A 27281-nucleotide genomic window follows, 5' to 3' on the forward strand; every position below is an offset into this window, starting at 1 on the left:
CCCCCCCCCCGCCCCGCTGTGCTTTGCACTGGACGGTCTTCTGGGGAAACCACTGCCAGAGTGCCTGGACAGGGCAAAAACCGGCAGGAAGCTGCCTCGTCCTGAACCACCATGGGCCGCAGCGGGTCCATCAGCGCCTGTCCTGGCTACTCAGCCCGGCCGGCAGCGGCCCTCTGGAGCCTCCAGCAGAGCTCCTTCCTCCTGTTTCTCTGCAACAGGAACCGCCCGGTTCTGCAGGCGGTGGGACCAAGCAGATGCTTCCCCCCTCCTTGCCACCGCCCCTCCCCGGGCAGACGCTGCCCAGCCCCACGGCCAAGGCCAAGCGCCCCCTCCAGCGTCTCCACTCGCCGCGGGCGCGGCCCCTTCTCCGCCAAGCGCAAGCCTTCTGCGGCTGGCTAAGGTGCGAGGGGGCCACTATCCGGCGCGCTCTCCCCCTCTGCCCCCCATGGTCACGCCCCCCACCCGAGCCTGGCCTGGGGGCCCCTCGGCAGCGGGGCGCGGGAGAAGGCGGGGAAGGGAAGGGGAGGGCGGCCGGGCCCCCGAGGGGCTGGCGGCTGCTCGGCCGGACCCGCCCTTCGCCAGGCGCGGCCCGGTCACTTCGCGCTCAGCGGTGGTGGTGCTGGGCGCTGGGCGGCTGCGGCATGCTGTCGGGCGTGTACACGGCGCTGGCGGGGCTGCTGCTGCTGCCGCTGCTGGTGAGCCTGGCGTGCCCCTACTTCTTCCAGGACGTGGCCTTCTTCCTGCGCCTGGTGCGGGTCTCGCAGCGGGCGCGCCGGGGCGCCTCCCGGGTCCCGCCGCGCACCATGCTGGAGGTCTTCAGGCGGCGGGCGCGGCGCACGCCCGGCAAGCCTCTGCTGCTCTTCCGCGACGAGGTCTACACCTACGAGCAGGTGGAGCGGCGCAGCAACCAGACGGCCCGGGCGCTGCGGGAGGGCGCCGGCTTGCGGCAGGGCGACGCCGTGGCCCTCTTCCTGGGCAACCAGCCGGCCTACGTCTGGCTCTGGCTGGGCTGCGCCAAGCTCGGCTGCTCGCTGGCCTGCCTCAACTGCAACATCCGCGCCCGCTCCTTGCTCCATTGCTTCCAGTGCAGCGGCGCCAAGGTGCTGCTGGCTGACCCAGGTGAGACGACGACGCTGGTCCCGCCGCTTCAGGCGCCATCCTAAGCCACAAGGAGGGTCACTGGGGCTCGCTGCCTTGGACCTGAAAGTCTGCGTTGAAGGGGGCTTACTTCCAAGTAAGCCTGACTAGGAGTTGCAACTTCAGGCTGGAGGCAGGGGGTAGTTTTTATGCAACAAATTGAACGTGCGTTGGAAGAGGTATGGCGGGCAGTTACCTGCCCCTTTACCTTATGTAGCGGGAGACAGCACACTTCTCAGTAGGCACATTTGGGGTGATTTGCCGTTTCGGGTAATAAGGGCAAGGTGCGCACTTCTCAGCTTTAGTATACATGTGTGCAGTCAGAAATCTGGGCTTCTGGTCTGGTGTACCAAAGCTGGAAAATACACTCACTTATTCATGCAACATGGCAAACGCACATCTTGAGAAGGCTGCGGGTAACATCCTCTGCCAGGAGTCAGGACGCAAGGTAGTAGTTGCACCGCACCATTATAATAACAACCAAAAAAAGGTCATACCAGACCTTTAATGGCATAACAGTTGCGAATAAAAATACACAGAATATAAAAATTTATTTATTTATTTTTATTTATTTATCTATGACTTGTATCCCGCCCTTCCCACAAGTGGCTCACTGGAGATAAAATCAAAACGAAACCGAGCTTACAGATGCATTCATACATGGTCAGATTTAAATTTAAGGATGTCAGCCAAAAATTTTGCCACAGCCTCGCTAACCTCCCCCTCAGTATTGTTCAATAAATAATAACAGGGTGGCAGAATAGACAGATCTGGGGAAAAAGAAAGCTTGCAAAATAAATCTTTATGGAGATTATGATAAAAGGAACAATCAAGCAATATATGTTGAATTGAGTTGAGAATATTCGCTCCACAGGAACAGAGTCTGTCGCCTAAAGGGACTCAATGATATCTCCCTTGTAAAACTTTGGAGGGAAACGCATTTAGTCTAGCCAACATAAATGCCCTGTGATGACTTGGAATGGTTAAGTCTGATAGATAATGGGGCATTTTGCCGCAGAAAGCATAAAGACCTAAGGAAGCTGGGGAGCAAATATAAGGGTCTGTTGGAAGGAAAGGTCTTCCATGTTCATCTCTTGCCAAAGTGATGCTGCACATTTTTAGACTGAGTCAAAAGGCATCCAAGCTTGTTTGACCAGAGGCCATAGAGGGGTGTGTGCACGCATATCCCACCGGGAAACAAAACCACTTTCAGAGCTCTCATGGCGTTTACAAGAAGGACTGATGATGCCTGTTTTCTGGCAGGAATCCAGAATCAGTTTTAGAGGAGCAACTCCTTTAGGAAAAGGGACTAAGAATCTTGCAGTGCCATGTTCCGTATTTGATTAAATGGGTCTGTGAAGCACCCCATGAGTCTCTGGCGTTTTGGTGTGGATCTTGCAGTTTTAATAATGGTACACTAAGCTACCATCCCCGCTTTCCACTGCAGCAGACGTGCACTTATGGTAGAGAGCGTTCCATTGTGTAGCTGTCATTTATGCAGCTATTAAAAGCATGGGAGACTTACTGGGGTGGGGGGGGGGAGAACAAAATTATTGATAGAGTTGTCACCTTTCTTGTTAGCAGTGCTTCTCTGCCTCTAATGTCACCCCCACTTTGGCCCACCCTGGTAGAAAATCTACCCATTGATTCACTGATGAACTGGGATGCATTTGGAACAGTTTGGGAAATGGCGAAACACAAGACTGGTGAAAGGTCTGTGCTGAAGCAGAATATGGAGCCTGTTTGCCAGGAGATGGTGATGAAGAAGGCGTTCTTCTCCACCATCAGTGCATTAGCAGAATCTCGTCCATCTGAATTCAGTGTCTCTTAACATCTAGATCTGACCACATACATCTCAGCCAATTGCCGTGACATATTTCTCAGCTCACAAAATCTCTCATCCAGTTTGAACTGAAGGCTACATTTACAGTAGATCTGTTGTCAGAAGAGTCATTTAAAAGATGGTTCTCTCTGTTGGATAAGGACAGCAATCTTGCAGAGGCTACCACTGGCAAAGAAGCTTGGCCACTGACACAATTTTGGCACAGTTAGAGCTCGCTTGGCCAAAATGTCAAATACATCCTTGACCAAAGGGCTTTTTCTGAAAGCCTTGTAAGAGGTAGTAGCTAAGCTGCTATTGAGGGAGTCTACTTTGGTGAAGGAAGGCCAGTGATTTGTTGTTGTTCAGTCGCACAGTAGACCTATAGGCCAGCGACAGCTCAATTTTAAATCTATCTTTTTTGGCTAATGCAACCAAGTGGATGGGGAGAGACAGCTGAAAGGCTTCTGCCTTTAATCCATTTCGTACTGGCTGTAGGCTTGACTTTTGAAAGAGAAACGTGTTTGGTTTGTCATCCCAACGGGTGCTTTTCAGTCTGTCAGGAATACTTTAATACATTCCCTCCTGTTACCCAGATGCCTTTCCAAACGATGCGTTGCAGGTACTGCCTTCCAGTGTTTTTGGTCAGTCTTGTTCTGACTCTTGAGAGTTTCCAGGGGGAGGCTGAGATTTCTGTCTCAGTATAAGGTATTAGATGACAAGGGAAGGCAATGGCAAACCACCCTGTAAAAAGTCTGCCGTGAAAACGTTGTGAAAGCAACGTCACCCCAGAGTCAGAAACAACTGGTGCTTGCACAGGGGAATGCCTTTACCTTTTTATAAGGTATAGTATTCCCCAGGGTTCTGGTTTGTCACAGAGCTGCTCATTGCACCTGAAGACATGGGTTTGGGTCTGTGAAAGCTTTTGTTAGAATCACATTTTGGTACTCCTTTAAATTGCTACTGGGCTCCTGTTTATTATTTACTCTGATAGTATGACATGCAGCCAGAATCATGACCACCTACTCAGAACAGAACGTGCTATAAGAAGCGAGTTTGTTTTCTTTAGTTATAGTCAACAAAATCATTACATCCTTACAAAATCATTACATCCTTACATGCTACACATCCTTGCAAAATCATTACATGATCCTACACATATCTTTGAGTATGATCAGTTGGAACTTAGTTGTTGACACTGAAGGAATCAAGGTGTAAAAAGCAGCAGACAAAAGTCACTGTCCCTTCTTCCAAAACCTGTGTCCTTACGCTTCCAGAATGTGTGGTTGGATACAATCCCAGATATTTAATGGGGGACAGTTCAGCCCTTTCCAGTATAATCATACTGATGTTCATGTATGACTGGTTGATTTAAAAACAAAAACTAACATCATGGTGGCTGCTTTGTTACAATACAAACCAATTGAATCCATTCTGCCAACATACAAACCAATTTCTATTACAGCTGTTCATGGTGGTGGTGGTTCTTTTCCCCAGGCTGGCCACAGTTTGACAGCAGGGAAAGAAGAGAGATGGGGCCAGGTTTTAATATCATGTCCTCCGCCCTCCTCCCCCCCCCCCCCATGACTCTTAGCTGCACCACTGATATAGGAGGCTGTTGGGTTTTTGGCAACTTCACTTCCTGGAGTCATGAGTTAATTGTTTTTTATGCATTCTGATACTTAGCTCGTCAGTGATAGAACCTATCAGCTTGTCTGCACATATCTCCTGCCGGAAGCTAGGTGTCAATATGCATATTAACCTGTATGAGGAGGCCCTAATTGGGTAATAAGTAGATTTGGGGATGGTCTGGGGGGAAGCATTAGGTTACAGTTTATGACCCTTTGTTTAAGTCCTCAGATCTCCAAGCAGTTGCTGTTTAGACCAGAGAGAGTCAACATGTAGTTAGAGGAGTCAGATAGGATGCTAAATCCTTTTCTTGTTTTGTAGAACTCCAAGTTACCCTTTCCCTCACTAGACAAGTAAAGATTACTTTGTTAAAGCTGAATGCGTGTGTCTGACTATAATTGCAGTCTACTCTGCTTCACTCTGCTAACGATATCCTAACAGAGGCATGCTCCAGTGCCCCTGTATAAATCTTACTCCCTCGATACAGTATAACTTGGGGGTTGGATGCTGTTTCCTCAGTCTCTTTGCATCTCATAAGGGTAGCAGAAATCACAGCAGGGACACACACAGTTAGCTGCCACTCAATGGTGAAGGGATGAGTGGGGGCACATTGGACATAGAACCCTATTGTATTATTGTAATCCACTGAAAACTGCACTGGAGATCATTTAATCTCTCGGTAAACTTTTAGACTAAATAAACACAACCAGGGTGGTTGTTTCTTTAAAATATTCTGAAATGATTAAAAGTTGTCAGTTACTAATTGGAGAACTTTTTTTTCTACAACCTGAACTTTATAGTGATCGGGTGGTAATGATTAAAATAGGTGCACAGACAGAATGGACCAATTCTTCCATGTTAACCATTTACTTGGCATGTACCAAATGCACTTTAAACTTTACACTGTATTTTCTTGTTATTCTGGGTCATAAGTATAAAAGAAATCTTGTGGCTCACTGATAGAGCATCTGCTTTGCACGCAGAAGGTCACAAGTTCAATCTCCACCATTGCCAATTAAAAAGCAACAGGTTGGGGGTGATGTGAAAGATCTCTGTGCAAGACTGTGGAGAGTCACTGTGACTGTCAGTTAGGCAATACAGACCTTGGTGGACCAAGGGTGTGGCTTGGTATAAGGCAGCTTCATGTGTACTTGAGGTCCTTCTAGCTGGAGATGCCAGAGGCTCAACCTGGGACCTTCTGTCCTTGTCTGTATAGGTGTTTAAGGCTGGGCTGTTGGAATGTCGACAGCTTTGCTTGGTTATAGGTAGGGTTGATCTTGCAAGCCAATGAGCTTCAGTATATCAGCAGCCCCTCCTCTTTTGGAAGGCATTGCCAAAAGAAAACAATCCTCACAGTGGCTTTTTGGCATCCTTTCATGAACGCTGTAGCAAGGGAGGACATTCAACTTGCAGAGACTTTTTTGTGCCATTATATGAGCCTTTAAGAAAGTGATGCATGAAAGAACCAGGAAATTCCCTAGGATATTGAATCACCCTCCCTTTGGAAACAGCTCAGCTTACTTATGTCCTCATAAAGGGGGGGACGGGGAAAGAAAACACCATAATGAACGGTCTCATCAGGGCCCTTTTGGCAACAAAGAAAGCTAAGTGTTGTATAATTTTTATTTCTTGGACTGTACAAAAGTTAATATCTTTCCCAAATGCATCGCTGAAATAAATAATCTACCTTTACGTGTGTTTGTAATGGGTAGTTTAAATTGATGGTGTTGCAAAATATTTTGAGTGGAAACTCAAGACATTGCCATGGAGCCTGTTATGTCTAGGTGACACTGGTGTGACAAGGGAAATAGCTGTTCTCTCATCCCCAGACCATAGCTGCTCTCCTACCTGGCTTGTTAACTGTTTTCTTTATTCAATACATGGTTGTGATGAGCCACCATTGTGTGAATGCACAATACCTCTTGGGGGTGGAAAGTGAGCTAAGGGTGGTAAGATATAGAGTTGCCAACTTCCAGGTGCAGCCTGGAGATCTCTTGGAATGACAACTCATCTCCAGATGAAACATAACAGTTCTCCTAGAGAAAATGGCAGCTTTGGAGAGTGGAATGTATGGCATCACATCCCAGCTGTACTCCTGGCTCCACCCTGAATCTCCAGGAATTTCCCAACCTGGAGTTGGAAACCCTAAATGCAAGAATTATATGTGCAGACATTTTGTGAATAGCAATAAGTGGGAGGCCGAGCCAAATCTTTAATAACTAGTCTTGGGGAAAATATGTAATTGTTTTTTATTATGGCCTTTTGCAGTGTTGGGTAGGCTAAAAATCCCAGTTCTCTCCATAGAGACTGAAGAGAGCTAGATCAGCTGTAAACCAACATAAACAGACAGTGAGGGAGGGGAACAGAGGACAGAATGTGGGAAGAACAATGCAAAGCACTTTATAAACTTCCACTGTGGTGTTTAAGGCAGTTGTGCAGGAGTCAGAGGTTTGTACAGCTTGTGCCTCTTCCTTTTCAAGTTCCTTGCGATGTACCTTCAGATATCACAGAACATCAAAACGCAGGGCCTTATGAACATCCAAAGCTGTCTTTTCTCAAAGGTTTCTCTCTGCAAATGACACAGTCTTCAAAGCAGTGTCCCCACCTGTATCTTCCTCCAATCAGGAGTTATACTGAAGTGCTTTGTGCAGTGTTCTCATTGTACCTGCACAAATCACAGGTTGTCCTGGGCCTGTGTTGTGCCTTTTAAGGCACAGTCTCTCTCCCACTGGAATGAATCAAAACACCCCTCACTTAAGGAAAGAAATGGTAGCTCAGTGATTAAAAAAAAAACATTCCTCACATGGTCCCAGGTTCAGTCAACTGGATTCTCCAGTTAAAACCATCATGGGTGGCAGAGTGGGGAAAGACTCTTTACTTTTACCCTAGGTTGCTTCCACGTGGATGTTTTGCTTGGCTTGGCTCTCACACTGCAGCATTTTTCCCCTGGAGAATCCACATGAGGTTGTCTTCCATTTGCCCACTTTTCAGGATTTCTCCTTTTGCTCTGATGTTTCACAGACCTGCTTTGGTATGATCTTTCCTGAAAGATCGCACTCCAGACACGTTTGCATGCTATGTGGATGGGAAGGTGTGAATATTGGGACTTCCCATCAGCATCGGCACCATTCAGCTGCTGCCTTCCTGAATGATTTTTTGCTGTTGTTTTTTTTTAATCACTATTCACTATATCACTACATATAGCAGATTCAGAGGTCTCTGGGATGAAGTAGACTCCAGAGCGTTGCAAAAGAGTTGTGAAGAGCACAGCAAAATCTTCTCAAAATGAAGCATGATGGAATAGAAAATAGCGGCCATTATTCTCCATTCAGAGTCTTATTTCCTTTCTCCTCAAAGAACTAAAAACAGCCATTGAAGAAGTACTGCCAACCTTGAAGGAAGAAAATGTAGCCGTTTATTACCTAAGTAGGACATCGGACACGGCAGGAGTTGACAGTTTCCTTGACAAAGTGGATGCTGCTTCAGATGAACCTGTCCCTCCATCTTGGAGATCAAACATCACTTTTAAAAGTCCTGCTTTGTATATTTATACCTCTGGAACCACAGGTAGGGTAAAAATGTATTTATTTATTTCTGTACATTTATATTCCGCCCTTTTCCATGAAGGGCTCAGAGCGGATTCCAACAAGTTAAAACATCAAAACCAACAGTAAAACATCAGAATAGTTAAAACAATTAAGCCAATAAATTAAAATTAATTATTTAAGATGGCATGGATGGTATGAGCACATGAGGCATAATTATCATGGGCAGCCTAAGTTGCCCAAAGATATCAACAGTGTTGGCCCCAATTAAAGTTGCAATTATTGCTAGGATTGTCAGTTAGATGGTATAATAGGATGAGGACATCCGTATAAATGGGACAGATCCATTATTTGGCTACATATATGATTTTAGTCTCTTTCTTACATGATTTTTAAATATGAATTAATGAAGAAATGTAATTGTCGTATTGCAGAACTTCAGTGAAAACCATTTTTTGAAGGAAAGGCACACTTTCTTTTGAACATAGCCGTTTTCAGTGTGCAGCTGGCTGTAATGTCTTGTACATCTCAGCAGAAATATGGTGCTGATTTTTAAACAAAAGCAAAGTGGCTGCAGGGAGTGTGTGTGGGGGGGGGGGTATACATATTCTGGTCAGGCAGCCAGAAAGAGAATTTATCAAAGGGAAAACATTCTAAAAATCAGAGTCTTTCTCAGAATGAGCCCCTTTTTTCCTGCTTAGGAGCAAAAATAGTTTTCCAGCTAACAGGTTTTTAAACAATTATTCTAACATAAGCTTTTGTGACTGCAGCCCACTGTGTCTTCTGACAAGTTCTTTAATGAGAAGAGGGAAGGCAGCATTTTCTTTTCTGCTATTGCTGGTCTCTCCTTGTAAGGCACAGCTCTTGGGAACTGTTGGAGTCATGAACACTCCTGCTGAAATAAGTGCTGTTAGATTATGCTGGACTAGTTTCAGAAGACAGGTGTCTGGGTGGCTTGCTACATTCCCCAAGAATTTTGTACAGCACACTGAAGACAATCAGCAGATGAATCTGTCTGGCCAAGAGGATTTCCTTGAAGGAGGAAAGTACAAAATCTACTGCTCTAGCTCTCTGAGCGTGGCTTCTTGTACGTCTATAAGACTGCATAGTTTTTGTCCGCGACACATAGGTAATTAATGAACATTGTGTTTTGTTTTCACACAGGTCTCCCCAAAGCGGCACTGATTACCCACGAGCGCACACTGTTAGCTTGTGGCTTGGTTATTGCCAGTGGTGTTACATCTGAGGATATCATCTATACTGCTCTACCATTGTATCACAGTGCTGCCCTCTTGATAGGTGTACATGGTTGCATCATGCAAGGTATCCCCGCCTTGAATCACAAGGAAAGGATGGATATAAATGTTTTAATAAATATTTTATTAAATGAATGGTACAAATAACGTGAGTAGGTTGTAGAATGAGTGAGCTGTGGTTAACAAAGCCCAAGTAAGCAGGATTTTTCTACATATCATATAATATATCAATTTTATTTATATCCCGCCCTCCCCGCCGAAGCAGGCTCAGGGCGGCTAACAACACAATCAATACATTAGTTTTACAAGGTATTTAAACAAAACTAACTTACACATTAATTAAAATTCTACTAAACTCTAAAATCAATAAAATTAATAAAATTAGTATACTGGTGCTATTATACAAATTTCATTAGCAGTTTCCCCTTAGTTGGTGAAGGCCAATCGAAAAAGGGTGGTCTTGCAGGCCCTACGGAACTGTTCAAATACATGAGCACTGAACAATTTGGGCTTCTCTACTTGCTGTCTGATGTTGTACTGTCCATAATTACTATATGAGACAGTCTTGTGTAGTAGTTAAAGTATCAGACTAGGGAGAAATCCCCAAGCCCTGCTCTGTCATGAAACTCAGAGTGACTTGGGGATGGTCACTCATAGTCATGGGGACAACCAAGTATGCTACTCTGAACTTGGATGAAGGGAAAGGTTAATGTAGATACAGTGCAATCCACTGTGGAGTTTATCCAGTCTAAACTGGCTGATTTCAGTGTGCTTAAACTGTAGTAACTTTGCATAGAAATTGCACTATTGGAATTCTACCATTTCCCCCTATATGTAATCTTATAGATTGACTCTTTTTCTGGAGTGAGATTAAATGTGTACTGTCATCAAAGCAGGTTTCTGAAATCTACATTTTAAAATGATTGGGATAGTTTTCCAGTTTACGTATGTTAGAGTTCAATTCTGCCTTCTCATTTACAGGTGCCACTCTCGCACTGCGTTCTAAATTTTCTGCTTCGCAATTTTGGGACGATTGCAGGAAATACAAGGTCACTGTTATACAGTATATTGGCGAAGTGCTTCGGTATCTGTGCAATGTACCCCAGGTAGCATCTTTCAGTGGGCTCTTTTTTTGTAACAATCATTATTAATGCTTTTTATTTGGTAAGGTTTTTGCTTGTAGCACCATTGGCTTTTAAACAGTGTATCTGAATCCTTGTGAGAATGTTTAAGATCTTCTGTTTCTCAGGAGGAGGAACTAGGTCTGTCTTTGCAACATCTCCTCCACCTGATGCCTTACCATTGTGAATAAAAGCATCAACCTTACAGATGTACACTACTGTGCATCTGCTATAGAGAGTTCTGACTCATCAGAGTTTATGCAGGAATAAATGCCATTAGTCTTTAAACTGTCACTGGACTCCTGTTTCAGTTTGCTATAAGAAAGAATCTGGACCAAGATCACCCTTTGTCACATTAACTCCTTTTTTAAATCACAAAACTAGCACCAGCTGTGTTTCACATGCATTTTTTTGGTCTTCTGCTGTTCCTCCATTTTTGCAGTCCAATACAGCCAGGGTTGGCCCTAGACTGTCTGGCACCCTAGGCAAGGCTAACTTCTGTCTCTCTCACACACACACCCTGCACTGATAACGTCACTGAGTCACATGGGAGGCACCCAATTTGGCGCCCCCAGAAGGCTGGTGCCCTAGGCAGTCACCTAGTTTGCTTCGTGGCAGAACCAGCCCTGAATACAGCTGTCTCGTACAGGAGTCTTAGCTTCTTCTGTTTATCATGGAGCAATCTGATATAATTTGGAGATTTAGAATACTGAGAATTTTGGTGTCTTAGAGCACTTTTGTGTTTTTATGGCAGCTTGGAAATGTGGACCTTTTGGAATGATGATGTTGTCAGTACTTGATGAAGGAACTGTTTGACTGAAACCAAACTTGTGTGAGAGGCCACCAAGCCAACCGGAATCCGTTTCAGGAACTCCGTGACCTTCCTGATCTCAGTGCCTACCAAAGACTGCAAAGAGAGCCAGGAGCAGGGGTTGCTGAGTACCTGGCAGACCAGAGGTCTGGATGGTGGACAGCATTTTGGCTTGGATTAAGTGTTAAGCAGTCCTGATTTGAATCCAGGTGTTGTGAGTTCGATTCCAGTATTTATGCTCTAGAGTATGTTTGGTGTCCCATAAATAATAAAACTGGGGTGTTCTGTGGTTTAAGCACAAATGAGTGGAAGCATAATCTTGAGTCTGCCAACTGTACCTTCCACTGTAGGAGGGATGGGGAAACTCCTATGTAAGGATAGCTACTGACAAAACAACAGTTGCTATAGGATGACTCATTCCCCCATGTCTTGTACATTGTCTGTCAAAAGACAAATTGAAGGAAGACAGGACAAAATGTCTGCATTGGGAATCCTAGGGCTGAAGTTCTAACTATTACCAGAGTTGCATAGCTGAAATTTAGAACCCCACCACCACCCATAACCAGTACCCTGGATGTGTCTCCTTTACACTCTCCCCCAGGCAATGCTTAGGTGGAAATCTTGTTGTTGAGGACCACTTTTTGAGTCAAAATGAACCATTCAGAGTGAATGACCATGAAGCTTTCATCCAGGAATGTATAAGAGCAGGGATTTTCACCCCATTCCCCCCATCAGCAAGGTTTGTTTGTTTTTTGTTTTGCTGTCAAGTCACAGCTGACCTATGATGACCCTCTGGGGTTTTCAAGGCAAGAGATGTTCAGAGGTGGTTTGTCATTGCTCTGGACTTCCTTGGTGGTCTCCCATCTAAATACTAATCGGGTGAATCTGCTTAGCTCCCAAGATGACAAGATTGGGCTAGCCTGGGCTATCCATGTCAGAAAGAGGCCTGTAGCCTGGCTAATTTCAGTGTGGTATCTGTGTTAATCTATTGTAGCAGAACAAAACAAAAGTCCAGTGGCTCCTTAAAGACTCATACCATGTATTCCAGTATCTGAAGAAGTTTGCATGCACATGAAAGCTTTCACTGAATAAAGTTTGCTGGTCTTAAAGGTCCCACTGGACATGATTTTTTTTGCCGCTGCTTTAGACCAGCATGGCTACCCACCTGAACATATATTCCACTGTGAGCTTTCATGAGACAGAGCTCACATCTTCAGATATAATAGGAAGTTTCTTCCCATTGTATCTGAAGAATTGAGCTCTGTCTTACAAAAACTTACACAGAATTAAATGTTCTTAGTCTCTAAGGTGCCACTCAGGTGGTCTCTAGGGTGTTTTGTTTTTCTGTAGCCCAGATGCCCACTGGCAACAGGAGCTGGGCCAGTTATCAAGTCTGGGGATTAAGCAGGCTGTATTGGGCAAGGGAGGAACTAATAAGGATGAAAATACAATGGAGACTTTCCATAGGCTAGAGAGAGAGAAGAGGGCAGGGACTGAGAGCCAGAACATGGAGTTGAGACTCTGGTTTTAGTTTGCTAATTGTAGAATAATATTAATTGGAGGGGGGGTGTTGTTAATTGATTTTGAGAAAAGCAAACCAACCCATGATTTAAATGCAGTGACTTTAAAAAATATGGTTGGAAGATTGCTTTATTTAGAACAGACCTTCTTTTGAGTGGTGCTCTTTGAACATTGGTCCATTCTGTTAATTTGCAATTAAACCGGAGGGTGGAAGTTGACACCTGCTGCACTCTTAACTGGTTGCAGCTACAGACCAAACAGAAACAAATGAGCCCAGGAATCCTTTGGGAGAACAAAGAAGAGTCTTTTGAGCCTGGCTGAGGAAGTGAGACATGCGTGACTCTCTTTGGTGAGGGTCTATTATAACCCTTAACAAGACCATTTCTTTTGTTGGTGAAAAAGTGGTGGAAGGAGGACAGGGAGCTGGAGAAGAGGTTTCCCTGGCATGGTGCCTTGTAGCTTAATAATTGAGTTTCCCCCAGTTTCTTTGTCTGGCCTACCATTGCCGGATTAAACACTGTGGAGGCCCCTAGGCAGTCAAAATCTTGGGGGGGCCCTTGTAAATTTATCTCAGAGTCAGAGCACCTGCCCTGCTGCCACCCATGGCCCCTGCTGCAGCCTGCAGATCCCTTCTCAAAAGCCCCTTTGACAAAGCTGCAGGGGAGAGACAGAGAGGGGCAAACGTGGCAACACCACCAGCAGCAGCCGCACCAGGCAAATTGGACAAAGAGTGGCTCAGTTGCTGGCTGCGCGTGCAGGCTTCAAGGGCTGCAAGCAGGGTGAAAACTGAGGGGGAAAGCCAACCTGGGGCCCCTAAAGGCATGGGGGATCATAGGCTAGTGCCTACTTGGACTAATTGTTAATCCAGCCCTGTGGCCCACAATGGCTGTGATCACACACATGAAATAATGCACTTTCAATCCACTTTCAGTGCACTTTCTAACTGGATTTTATTGTGTGAACCTGCAAAATCCAGTTGGAAACTGCGCTGAAAGTGGATTGAAAGTGCATTATTTTGTCTGTGTGATCACAGCCAATGAGTGGCATGCTGAAGGTCCCAGGTTCAATCCAGTGGAGAAGGGTTCAGCTAGAAGGTGATGAGAAAGGCCTTTGCCTGAGACCCTGGAGAACTTCTGCCAATCTGAGTTGACAGTGCTGACCTTGATGGACCAAAGATATGGTTCAGGATAAGGCAGCTTCATGTGTCCATGACTCATGAGCACTCCAGTCCAGACAGGTAGGTCTTACCTCCCTGTATTATCACAACATCCCTGTGAGGTGTATAAAGTCAAGATAAAGGGATTCGGATGTTTTGGCTGAGCAAATATATTAGCTGTATTGGGCTCCTCGTGCAGCCCCATTTAAAGGGGCTGCACAAGGGAGTCCAAAGTTGAGCCAATAGGGAGACTTCTCCCCATAAGCTCAGCAGTATTGGGCTTCCTTGTCCAGAGGCTTTTTCTCCAGAGAGATTGTGGCTAGCTCAGCACCACTCAGCAAACTTTAGGATGGAGTAAGAGTTTTGAATGAAGATCCACTTTGGTTAAAGATTTAAAAACTCTAATCCACCATGTCACTCTGCCTCTTTGTCCCTTTGGAGATCTCTCTCTGTCTCTCTCTCTCTCTGACTGTGGAGCTCCAAGACACTGAGATTTATTTTTCCACTAGAAAACTTCCTGTAGGGGGAGGCTGTTATTAGGCTCCAGACCTGCCATTTGTCTTTTTGTCCTGGGAAATGAGTTCCATGGTGGGAAGGGAATCAGTGAGCAAAGATTTTGCCTGCAGGAAAGTCTCACCCTTTTTCACTGGCATAAAAATGGCCCAGCAAAATATTCTGATAAGATGGGCCTTTTGTGCCAACCAATTAGATTGGAGATTTTAGAGAGGTCTGTGAGCAACGGCAGGTATTACTTTTCAGAGCTGTGTGCTCAGTTACTTAAAACGTGGACTTAGCAGCAAAGCAGGTAATGAGGTGACCCGAGTTTGCATCTCCCATGGTAGTAATAATGATGGGGTATTATCGCAAGGTGGCATTTAGTGGTCCAAACTGCCATTTCCCACAGGAGTTAGCAAATGCTTTACTAGAATGGATTTATGCTGGGTAGTTAGACTAAAAAAAAAACCCCCACACAGCTTAATTTCCCTCACAGATGGGAACAATAAGAACTGTTGTTTTACATAAATATAAAAACCAGCACCCTCAGAAGTATTCATGCGTGCACACTCCCTTGTGAACAGCAGAAGGGTTGTCTTACTACTGTAGTTGGATTTTAAAAGTACATCCCTCAGTATCATGAGACAGTGATAGCGTTCAGAAACCATAATGCTAGTAGGGGAACTGAAGGAAGAATCATTAGGAGAGGGTGATGATTCCCTGCAGGGCTAGATTGCGGGAGGGGCAGAGTGCGCACCAGCCCCAGGCACCATCTGAGGACGTGCCCCCCCCCGGAGGGCAGGTGGGGGGGCAACAAAGGCTCTGCTGGTCAGCGGGCCCTTGAGTGTCCTCCCCCCCTTCTCACTCCCCCCATTTCTCATTCCTGGGTCTATGCACAGACTCAGGAAGGAGAAAGGGGTGGGGGAGGCATGGTGGCATTTGTTCCATCTTTGGAGCCTGAGAATGTTAGTGCCAAGACCAGAGCAAATGCTGCCACACCACCCCTGCAGGTGCCTGTTGGGGGTGCTTTGCTCATGGAGAGTGCCCCTCCCACAGCATTTTTAAGTTTTGCCCCCACTCAAAGAATCTGGCCCTGATTCCCTGGCACCTTCTTCCACTGCTGATTCCCTTCCCACCATGGAAATCCTTTCCCAGGACAAAAAAGACAAATGGCAGGTCTGGAGCTTAATAATAGCCTCCCCCTACAGGAAGTTTTCTAAGTGGAAAAATAAATCTCAGTGTCTTAGAGCTCCACAGTGAGAGAGAGACAGAGATCTCCAAAGGGACAAAGAGGCAGAGTGACATGGTAGATTAGAGTTTTGAAATCTTTAACCAAAGTGGATCTTCATTCACAACTCCTACAATCATCCTGAAGCTGGTGGCCAGTTTTGAATCTCTTAGCTTCATTTCTGATGAGTTATGCCTGCCAGTGTGGTGTAGTGGTTAAAGTGTCAGGCAAGGATCTGGGAAACCCAGGTTCAGATCCCCATTCTGTGGTGGCAGATGGCTGGATGACCTTGGGCTAGTCACACACTCTCAGCCTAACCTACCTCACAGGTTGTTGTAAGGATAAAATGGAGGAGAGGAGAATGATGTAAGCCGCTTTGGGTCCCCATCGAGGAGAAAGGTAGAAAATAAAGTAAACAAACAAATAAACATGGACAGACAGGCCAATTTTTTTGTTATTATAGAGTCATACTAACAGCCAGCCAAGTTACTAGTTCATTTTGTTATATTTGGTTTGGATCAGGGTCATATGGGGGGAGAACTCAGATGGAATCTTTGTCTGGGGGCCCATGATGGCTCTCCTTAGCCCTGAGCAAGAGGGCAGGGAGGTGCAATTGGGGAGCACAGTGGGGGGCAGGGGTGAAAGGGGGGCACAGGACTCTCCCACCAAGACATGAAACTGAGTCTGATATGCCAGTGGCTTTTGATCAGTATTGCTAAATGAAATCTCTGTGTTCAGAGGTTGTGTACCTCAGTTGCTGAGTAGGGCAGTAGTGGAAGAAGGCTTTTGCTTTCTTGTCCTGCTTCTACGTCTTCTAGAAGTTTTTTGCCCATTGTGGGAAAGAGGATACTTGACAAGATGGAGCCTTGGTCCAGACCAGCAGGAAGCTCTTACTAATTGGTTCAAGCACCTTGTCCTTCTTTGACCAACTTTTTGGTGGAAAGTACAAAGAAACCAAATGAGCATTTGTTGTGCCAAGAGAGTCAGAGCATTTTTAAATAGCTTCCATTTCAGGGACAGGATGCTCCATCCCTACACTTTGATCTCTGAGGTCTGTGTTCAGCCTGCACTGGCCCTCTGTAATATGGGAAGGGGGAAGAGCATGCAAAGGAAAGTTTTTCCACATCGCTTTATTTTCATGCTCAGGGAAAAAAATTTCTTGCTTAATATTGCAATTAAACACCTGGATGGTGGGGTAGCTTTATGAAGTGTGGGATTCTCTGTCTATGTTCGGTGTGATCTTATTAGTGACAGATTGTTAGAGAAATATAGAACTGACTGTCTGGCCATCTGGAGTAGATAAAATTTCTGTAACTATGAGAAGAAGTGTTGGGCAGCAGGAAAAGAAGAAGACCCAGTACGAGATGGATTGACTCTATAAAGGTTTGCAAGGCCTAAGCGAGGCTATTACAGGGCTTTTTGGAGAACGTTAACTCATAGGATCACCATAAGTCAGAAGCAACTTGACAGCACTTAACACAACACACAATCAGTCTTGACCTCTGTCTTTTCTCCCTGATGACGAGTTCTGTGTGACTCAGAAGCTTGCATGCACTCAGATACCTGTAGAAGCTGTTGCATTGTTTTAATGTCTTTTCCTACAGCATCGAAAATGTGAAGTTGAGTTAATTGTGGGGGATTCAAAGAAGTTGGTCAGGATTGATTGTTTTTGCATGTGTGAAACGCTAAAAGATATTTCTCTGATGAGACCACTTGCTGCCTAAAAATACTTATGTCCTTCTGTAATCACCACTTTATGTTCCTTCGTTTGCAGAAGGACAATGACCGTGATCATAGAGTAAGGATCGCCATAGGTAATGGCTTGAGGGCAGATGTTTGGAGGGAATTTATTAGAAGGTTTGGGAACATCCGCATCTTTGAATTCTATGCTGCAACAGAAGGAAATGTTGGATTTGTGAATTATACTGGGAAAACAGGAGCTGTAGGAAGATTAAATTACTTCCATAAGGTGAGGACAAATGATTACATATGCTCCATTTATTCCTATCTACTAGAGAGAGAACCCTGACTTTTCCTGGTAAATTACTTATCCTATTTTGTAATTCTCAGAAAGATTCCAAGTAGAACTTTTTTAAAATATTGTTGATATGGACACTCTTGCACTAAATGTCTTCAGCTTTCAGGCCCTGTACTTCAGTTTTCCAGAAGTTAACTCTCTGAATGGGAAGAGACAGGATGCATCATAGCACATGCATAGCACAAGGCGGGGAGCCACATAAGCAGGGTTTAAAAAGAGACTGCATATTTTTAAAAAGCTATCATGAAGGTAGAATGCCAGCAGGGGGGTGGGGGCTTTCCAGTGTTTTGCACTGAGTGTCACATGTACGACTATCTGCCCTCAGGACAGAAGTCTTGGGTGTGTGCTCGATGCAAGGAGCTCCTGGTCCTCAGGGAACGGGTTCGTACCCTTGAGGCTGAGGTGACTGACCTGGAGAAGCAGAGACAGTCAGTTAGGCACTCATGGAAGACTCTCAGGGACATGTTAGTTGAGCCCCAATCTGAACGTGGCAGCCCCGTTGCTGCCAGGGAGCGTGAGGGTCAAGAGGGAACAGGGCTGAAGATAAGGGGAATGTGCCCTCAGAAGGGACCTCTTCTTCGGTTGGTGAACAGGAATCCTTTCGCGCCAAGGAACCATCCCTGGGCGGGGAGAGAGGGAGGGTCTTGGTAGTTGGTGATTTGATCCTTAGGCAAGTAGACAGCTGGGTGGCAAAACCGCGTAATGACCGTATGGTGACTTGCCTGCCTGGTGCAAAGGTAGCGGACATTACGCGTGTAGTAGATAGGCTGATAGACAGTGCTGGGGAGGAGCCGGTGGTCGTGGTGCATGTTGGCACCAACGATGTGGGGAAATGCAGTCGTGAGGTCCTGGAGGAAAAATTTAGGCTGCTAGGTGGGAGATTTAAGGCCAGGACCTCTGAGGTAGCCTTCTAGGAAGTGCTACCTGTTACACGTGCAGGGCTGGAGAGACAGGCACAAATTAGAAGTCTCAATGTGTGGATGAGACGATGATGCAAGGAGGAAGGGTTTAAGTTTGTTAGGCACTGGGATGCTTTCTGGAACAAGCGGGAGCTGTACAAAAAAGACGGTCTCCACTTGTCCCCAGATGGAACCAGGCTGCTGGCGCTTAAAATCAAAAAGGTGGCAGAGCAGTTTTTAAACTAAATCTTGGGGAAAAGCCGACAGGAGATGAAATGTCTCTGGTTTGGGAAGACTCATCTCAAAGAGATGAAGGGTTAGCTGATACTTTTCAACCGGGTAATGTCCACTGAGACGGTGACAAACAGAATGGACTGCCTGCCAGAGTCTTGAGGCAGCAGGAGGAAGGTGGTGGGCCTAGCTTGCCTAGGAAATTATAGATGTTTGTACACAAATGCTAGAAGTCTTCAAAGTAAAATTGGTGAGTTGGAATGTTTAGTGTTGGGAGAAACATAGACATTGTGGGAATTTCAGAAACTTGGTGGAATGAGGACAATCAGTGGGACACGGTGATTCCTGGATATAAGTTATACTGGAAGGATAGGGAGGGAAGGGATGGAGGTGGGGTGGCTCTGTATGTCAGAGAATTAGACTCCCTTATAGAAATGCTTTGGGTTGAAATAGAGGGCCCAAAAGGCAATTTAACTATGGGAGTTTGTTATCGCCCACCAAATCAAAAGACAGAGAACGACTATAATATGATGGAAGGCTTAAAGATGGTGGCTAGACGAAAAAACTGTGTCATCATAGGTGATTTTAACTACCCGCAGATTGATTGGGTCAATATGTGTTCTGGTCGAGAGAAAGAGACTGAGTTTCTAGATGCTCTCAATGACTGTGCTATGGAGCAGATGGTCACAGAACCTACCAGGGGTGGGGCGATCCTGGATTTGATCCTAAGTAATGCCCAAGACCTGGTGAGAGATGTAAAAGTGATCGCACCGCTTGGGAGCAGTGACCATAACGTTATTGATTTCACTATTTGTATAAATAGGGAGTTGCCCCAAAAGACAAGCACAACTACATTTAACTTTGAAAGGGGTAAATTCTCTGAGATGCGGAGGCATGTGAAGAGGAAACTGAAAGAAAAGGGAAATACAGTCAAAACCCTTGGGGAAGCTTGGAGGCTATTTAAAACTACAATCCTAGAAGCACAGATAAAATATATATCACAAGTTAGGAAAGGTACAAACAGGTATAAGAAAAGGCCTGCATGGTTAACAAACAAAGTAATGGAAGCTGTAAAAGGTAAGAAGGACTCCTTTAAGCGGTGGAAAGCTAGTCCAAGTGAAATTAATACAAGGAAACACAGGCAATGGCAAATCAAATGCAAGACTGTGATCAGGCAGGCAAAAAGGGACTATGAGGAGCATATTGCAAAAAACATAAAGACCAACAATAAAAATTTCTTCAAATATATTAGAAACAAGAAACCAGCCAGGGAGGCAGTGGGGCCCTTGGATGACCAAGGGTCAAAGGATTACTGAAGGAGGATAGGGAAATGGCTGAGAAGCTAAATGATTTTTTTGCCTCCGTCTTCACTGTGGAAGATGAGAAGTGTTTGCCTGCTCCGGAACCACTTCTATTGGAAGGGGTGTTGAAAGACCTGAGCCAGATTGAGGCGACAAGAGAGGAGGTCCTACAACTGATGGACGAATTAAAAACTAATAAGTCACCAGGTCCGGATGGCATACATCCAAGAGTTCTGAAAGAACTCAAAGTTGAACTTGTGGATCTTTTGACAAAAATATGTAATCTTTCATTGAAATCTGCCTCCGTTCCTGAGGACTGGAAGGTAGCAAATGTCACCCCCATCTTTAAAAAGGGTCCCAGAGGAGATCCAGGTAACTACAGGCCAGTCAGTCTGACTTCAATACTGGGAAAGTTGGTAGAAACCATTATCAAGGACAGAATGAGTAGGCACATTGATGAACACGAGTTATTGAGGAAGCCTCAGCATGGGTTCTGTAAGGAAAGATCTTGCCTCACTAACCTGTTACATTTCTTTGAGGGGGTGAACAAACATGTGGACAAAGGAGACCCGATAGATATTGTTTACCTTGACTTCCAGAAAGGTTTTGATAAAGTTCCTCATCAAAGGCTCCTTAGTAAGCTCGAGAGTCATGGAGTAAAAGGACAGCTCCTCTTGTGGATCAAAAACTGGCTAATGAATAGGAAGCCGAGAGTGAGTATAAATGGGCAGTCTTCGCAGTGGAGGACAGTAAGCAGTGGGGTGCCGCAGAGCTCAGTACCGGGTCCCATGCTCTCTAACTTGTTCATAAATGATTTGGAGTTGAGAGTAAGCAGTGAAGTGGCCAAGTTTGCGGAAGACACTAAATTGTTCAGGGTGGTAAGAACCAGAGAGGATTGTGAGGAACTCCAAAGGGATCTGTTGAGGCTGGGTGAGTGGGCTCAACGTGGCAGATGAGGTTCAATGTGGCCAAGTGCAAAGTAATGCACATTGGGGCCAAGAATCCCAGCTGCAAATACAAGTTGATGGGGTGTGAAGGGGCAGAGACTGACCAAGAGAGAGATCTTGGGGTCGTGGTAGATAACTCACTGAAAATGTCAAGACAGTGTGCGATTGCAATAAAAAAGGCCAACACCATGATGGATATTATTAGGAAGAGAACTGAAAACAAATCAGCCAGTATCATAATGCCCCTGTATAAATCGATGGTGCGGTCTCATTTGGAATACTGTGTGCAATTCCGGTCACTGCACCTCAAAAAGGATATTATAGCATTGGAAAAAGTGCAGAAAAGGGCAACTAGAATGATTACAGGTTTGGAACACTTTCCCTATGAAGAAAGGTTAAAACGCTTGGGGCTCTTTAACTTGGAGAAACGTCGACTGTGGGGTGACATGATAGAGGTTTACAAGACTATGCATGGGATGGAGAAGGTAGAGAAAGAAGTCCTTTTCTCCCTTTCTCACAATACAAGAACTCGTGGGCATTCAATGAAATTGCTGAGCAGTCGGGTTAGAACGGATAAAAGGAGGTACTTCTTCACCCAAAGAGTGATTAACATGTGGAATTCACTGCCACAGGAGGTGGTGGCGGCTACAAGCATAGCCAGTTTCAAGAGGGGGTTAGATAAAAATACAGAGCAGAGGTCCATCAGTGGCTATTAACCACAGTGTGTGTGTGTATACATAAATTTTTGGCCACAGAGTGTTCGACTGGATGGGCCATTGGCCTGATCCAACATGGCTTCTCTTATGTTCTTAAGGCATCCTATGAGAGCCAGCATGAGGTACTAGAATCTGGGAGACGCAGGTTCAAATCCTGACGTTGCTGTGGAGGCTCACGGGGTGGCCTTGGGCTAGTCACACACTCTCAGCCTAACCTACCTTGCAGGATTGTTGTGAGTATGAAAATGAGGAGAGGAGAATGATGTATACCGATTTGGGATCCCCAATGTGGAAAAAGGAGGCATATAAATAAAGTAAATAAAAAAATAATACACAAGCTGCCATTTCACAAGCTGTGAGAATTTTTTAAAAAGACAAGGTAATTATATTATTTCTAATATAGCTGCAACCAATACCATTAATACCCTGTTTGCAGAATACCCTAAATCAGTACGAGGGAGGTGGGTAATGGAGGGGTGGCAACACTGAGCAGATCAAGGATGGGTCATGTAAATGTGCCCTCTCTTGGCAAGTTTGTATACCATGGGGGAGTTGGATTCATGTATGCATATGACCAGGGCTTTCTTTTTTTGTAGCAGGAACTCCTTTGCATATTAGGCCACACACTCCTGATGTAGCCAATGCTCCAAGAGCTTAGGGGGCTCTTAGTACAGGGCCTTCAGTAAACTCTTGGAGGATTGGCTACATCAGGGATTTGTGGTCTAATATGCAGAGTTCCTGCTACAAAAAAGCCCTACATATGACCAAACTTTTAACATCTCATCTTACCACTGGTAAGAGTTTTCCATGACACTTTACCAAACCAAGATAAGGATATAAGAACATAAGAGAAGCCATGTTGGATCAGGCCAATGGCCCATCCAGTCCAACACTCTGTGTCACGCAGTGGCCAAAAAAATGATATATATGCACACTGTGGCTAATAGCCACTGATGGACCCCTAGTACCTCATGCTGGCTCTCATATGATGCAATCTGTGGCAATTAATATTAAATCATTCACATGGGAATTGCCAACTTTTCCTTTTGTTATAAATTCTATTTGAATGTTTGTGTAAAAAAAGTAATGTATGCTTGTTTATAAATTTCATTAGAAAATAATGCGCTATGACCTGATTAAATACGATGTGGAGAAAGATGAACCTGTCCGTGATGAGAATGGTTATTGTATCAAAGTTCCCAAAGGTACATTTTCTTCATTTCTTCATAACTGTCCATACAGCTCCTCGTCAGACAAATATGTTGCCTTAAACTGCCATGTTTAGCTTTTGGTGATCTATGCTCAGTTCAAACATAATGCAAAACCGTGGCAATTTAAGTCTGGTTAGTTGATGAAAACCAGGATTCAGCTCACAGGCGATCATTCAAATCCTGGTTTGCATTTGCTAATGCTTTGAAAAATCCCTTCTCAATGTTGACTGAGTAGGTGTTGCCAGAAAACTAGCAAGGATTAAACCAGAGTGTCTGTGTTCAGGTTAATAAACCAATTACAGATCCTTGTTTAATGGACCCTAACTCACCATAGTTAGTGGAATAGCCTGCATTCAGTTGCACTACCCATGGCTAGTTCAGTTCAACCCTGGTTTTGTATGATGTGTAAACTGAGCCATACTGAGGCCCTGTCAAAGCATCCTGGCAAAATTCAAGTTTAAGTTTCTGCAGAGCTTTTTTTCAACAGGAATGCAGTTCCTGCTGGCTTGGGGTCAGCGGTATGTGGCCTGATATGCAAATGAGTTCCTGCTGGGCCTTTTCTACAAAAAAAGCCCTGTGTGAAACAATGGTTATGTTAGGGTGTGTGGCCTAATATGCAAATGAACTCACACTGGACTTTTTCTACAAAAAAAGCCCTGAGTTCCTGTATTTAAAAAAAAATCATTCTCACAGATGGAAAAGTGGGAAATGAAATGCCTCTCTTTGGTTGATAGCACGCATGATAGGTGGGGGCATGAGTTCTCCCAGAATTACAACTGATCTCCAGAATACAGAGAGCCTTTCCCGTGGAGGAAATGGCAGCTTCAGAAGGCAGATGCTACAGGCTCATATCCCCATGAGCTGCCTTCCCTTCCCAAACTCCCATCTTCCCCAGGCACTGCCCCCAAGTCTCCAGGAATTCCCAAGCCAGAGTTGGCAACCCAGACATGCAGGCAAAGTAAACCTCCACACACATTTTTCTCTGGAATTGTTGCTTTTACAAATGCAGCTGCCGTCTTCAGTGGAAGATCTTGAGTATTATTATGGATTAGCAACATTAAGTCCTGCTTTGGTGGCTCTGATTGGGCAGAAATGCAGGACTTAAATGTTGTTATTAATACTATGTGAATGAGACAAATGCTGTTATTATCACCAGCCTGGATTCTCTGCAGCTCCCTGCTGAATACTCAGAGGTAGACCTGGCTTTGATATTGTGTGCTGTGTGGAATGGCTTTGATGCTTGTCTTTTAGTAACACCGAGCATTATTAAGAGCTAGCGTGTTAATGGAAAAGATTGAACCTTCATTTAACAGTGTACAGATGACAAAGTATGGCAGGAAGAATTCTGCTACATCCAAACATTCTCACACTATTTCTATAAACAGAGGTGCATGCGTGGGGGAAGTAATACTCTTCTGCGTCCAGACTGCAGCCTATATTACCTTCCCATCCCTTGTTTGATTCTTTTGTTCTTCATAGGTGAAGTGGGACTCTTGGTATGCAAAATCACACGCTTTGCTCCATTTAGCGGCTATGCAGGGGCAAAAAGCCAGACGGAGAAGAAGAAATTAAGAGATGTCTTCCAGAAAGGGGATGTGTACTACAACAGTGGGGATCTTCTAATAATCGATCGTGACAATTTCATTTATTTCCATGACAGAGTTGGAGACACATTTCGGTGTGTTTGCATATTTATTTATACAATCAGAAATTTTAAAAAGTTGATTCTTAGTACTTCCTAGGCCATGGCCCCCAGAGTGAATGCATGGAGCTCAAGCAATGCAACTGGGTGATCACCATACAAAATGCAAGTTGAGGATCAAGCCAGCCACACATTAACTCTTGCAAACACACAACCGAATATATGAGCTTCCTCCACTGAAGAATGCTCTGTTGGAAGTGAAATGACAGTTCTGTCTTGTATGTTTGATCAGCAAGGCTGACTTGCAGTCAAGTGAAGAACACACCTGAGCTCATTAGCCTATTGGCCTATTGAAATGGTAACATGAATTAACCTTGAAGGCTATTCTTTATGAATAAACAGACATGGTAAAAGAGTTCAACCCTGTGATGAAAATGATCAGGTGACTGCTTTGCCATGCACCCGAATTCGGGCAGGATCCACCACAGGTCATCAGTTTAGTTATAATCGGTAATGTTGAGAAAGAAGGTTTAGTGATGGGTGTGCATGTGTACCCAATGCTGTTGTCTTACTATGATTAAACTTCCACTTTCCTTTACTGTACCTGGTGCAATAAACTATTTGGGATGCAATCCAGTATTCCACAATGCTCAGATTGTGCAGCCAGGACTCCCTGGATTCACAGAATTCACCTGTGATCTTCTGCAGTTACGTTGCTTATTGTTCCTTTACAGTGGCTACTAATTTGATGCAGACAGCATCCAGTTTAATTACAGAGCATATTAAAACAGCTGAACAAAGGTGCTGAACCTCAAACTGAAATATAAAATTTGTAACAATTTTTTTAAAATTGTTGTTTCCCCAGTATTGTTATGCGGGATACTGATCAATTCTATAGCAGCTTAGCTACAACAATGTTGAAGCTCACATGGCCATAGTCCAGGCAGGCCACGTTTGCATTAGAGCAGGCGTATAAATAGCTATTTACCTCATGTTAGCAGCAAATTAAATAAAGAATGCCACGGCCCTCAGTTTGCAAGCTGCTAATAATAAGATATTTTAGAGGCCATTAATTCATGGGGTCACCATAAATCAGAAGCAACTTGACAGCACTTAACACAAACACAGAGCAGCAAATTAAAATAAAAAGAAATGGCCGATCCCAGTCAACAGGGAAGGTTTACAGAAAGTCAATTCCTTTTCCTTTTGAAATTACAGATTATATTTACAGATTACAGATTGGAATTACAATTACAGTTTGGAATTAGAGATATAAATATAGGCTCTCAAGTGGTTAGTAGAAATTTGTGTAGGCTTATAACTTTTTGAACATATTTGCCAGGCTATATCTGTGTAAAGGAAGACAGCTCCTAAACCTTATTTGTTTGCAAAGCTTTTTAAAATTGTGTGTACATGTGTGTGATGTAGCCCTATGGTGCAGAGTGGTAAAGCTGCAGTACTGCAGTCTGAGCTCTCTGCTCACAACCTAAGTTCAATCCCGGCGGAAGCTGGGTTCAGGTAGCTGGCTCAAGGTTGATTCAGCTTTCCATCCTTCCAAGGTCAATAAAACGAGCACCCAGCTTGCAGACGACTGGGAAAGGCAATGGCAAATCACCCCGTAAAAAGTCTGCCGTGAAAACGTCATGATACAATGTCACCCCAGAGTCGGAAACAACTGGTTCTTGCACAGGGGACTACCTTTACCTTTTTTACGTGTGTGTGCGCATATTTACTTTTTCCTTCCCCCCCCCCCAGGTGGAAAGGAGAAAATGTAGCTACAACAGAAGTTGCTGATATTTTAGGACTACTGGAATTTATCGAGGAAGTGAATGTATACGGCGTGCCTGTGCCAGGTAAAATCTGCTTTTTTGTACTGTAGTCTTTGTAATGGGAGCAAAATAGAGCGACATGTAGGATTAAAAATGAGACAGATTCATGGAGGATCTGCTTGCCAGCAGTTGTTAATCATGATGGATAATTGGGGACCCCATGTTCAGAAGCAATATACCAGGAGCTGGACATACTAAAGGACTTCCCAGAAGCATCCAGTGGCTTTTGTTGGGAACAGACTGCCAGCATTTTATCTGATCCAGCATTTTATCTTCACAACAGCCCTGTGAGGTAGGTTAGGCTGAGAGAATGTGTTTAACTCAAGGTCACCCAGCAAGGGTTAAGGATAGCAAGTGTTTAAGATCTAGGGATCTTAGTGGACCATACACTGAACATGAGTCGACATTGTGATGCGGTGGCTAAAAAGACAAATGCAATTTTGGGCTGTAGTAACAGAAGTATAGTGTCCGGACAACATTAAGTGATGGTATCACTTTACTCTGCTCTGGTAAGACCTCACCTGGAGTATTGTGTTCAGTTTTGGGCACCACGTTTTAAGAAAGATATAGACAAGCTGGAATGGATCCAGAGGAGGGTGATGAAGATGGTGAGGGGTCTGGAGACCAAGTCTTTTGAAGAAAGGTTGAAGGAACTGGGTATGTTTAGCCTGGAGAGGAGGTGGCTGAGAGGTGATAGGATCACCATCTTCAAGTACCTGAAGGGCTGTCATATAGAGGATGGTGCAAAA

General features: G+C 44.6%; 1 protein-coding gene across 1 annotated transcript in view; it reads left to right on the top strand.

Moving 5' to 3' along the window:
- Positions 1–635: 635 nt before the first annotated feature.
- Positions 636–27281, top strand: part of SLC27A2 (solute carrier family 27 member 2) — a 32887-nt gene continuing 6241 nt past the window's right edge. Inside the window, exons 1-8 of the mRNA XM_060260008.1 lie at positions 636–1119; positions 7943–8152; positions 9295–9453; positions 10368–10492; positions 17493–17687; positions 22965–23055; positions 24541–24739; positions 26459–26556. Of these exons, the coding sequence (XP_060115991.1) occupies positions 642–1119; positions 7943–8152; positions 9295–9453; positions 10368–10492; positions 17493–17687; positions 22965–23055; positions 24541–24739; positions 26459–26556 (1555 nt within the window). The 5' untranslated portion in view covers positions 636–641. The remainder of the gene's footprint in view (positions 1120–7942; positions 8153–9294; positions 9454–10367; positions 10493–17492; positions 17688–22964; positions 23056–24540; positions 24740–26458; positions 26557–27281) is intronic.

This window comes from Heteronotia binoei, chromosome 19 (genome assembly GCF_032191835.1).
Source record: "Heteronotia binoei isolate CCM8104 ecotype False Entrance Well chromosome 19, APGP_CSIRO_Hbin_v1, whole genome shotgun sequence".
In the NCBI taxonomy this organism is placed as follows: domain Eukaryota; kingdom Metazoa; phylum Chordata; class Lepidosauria; order Squamata; family Gekkonidae; genus Heteronotia; species Heteronotia binoei.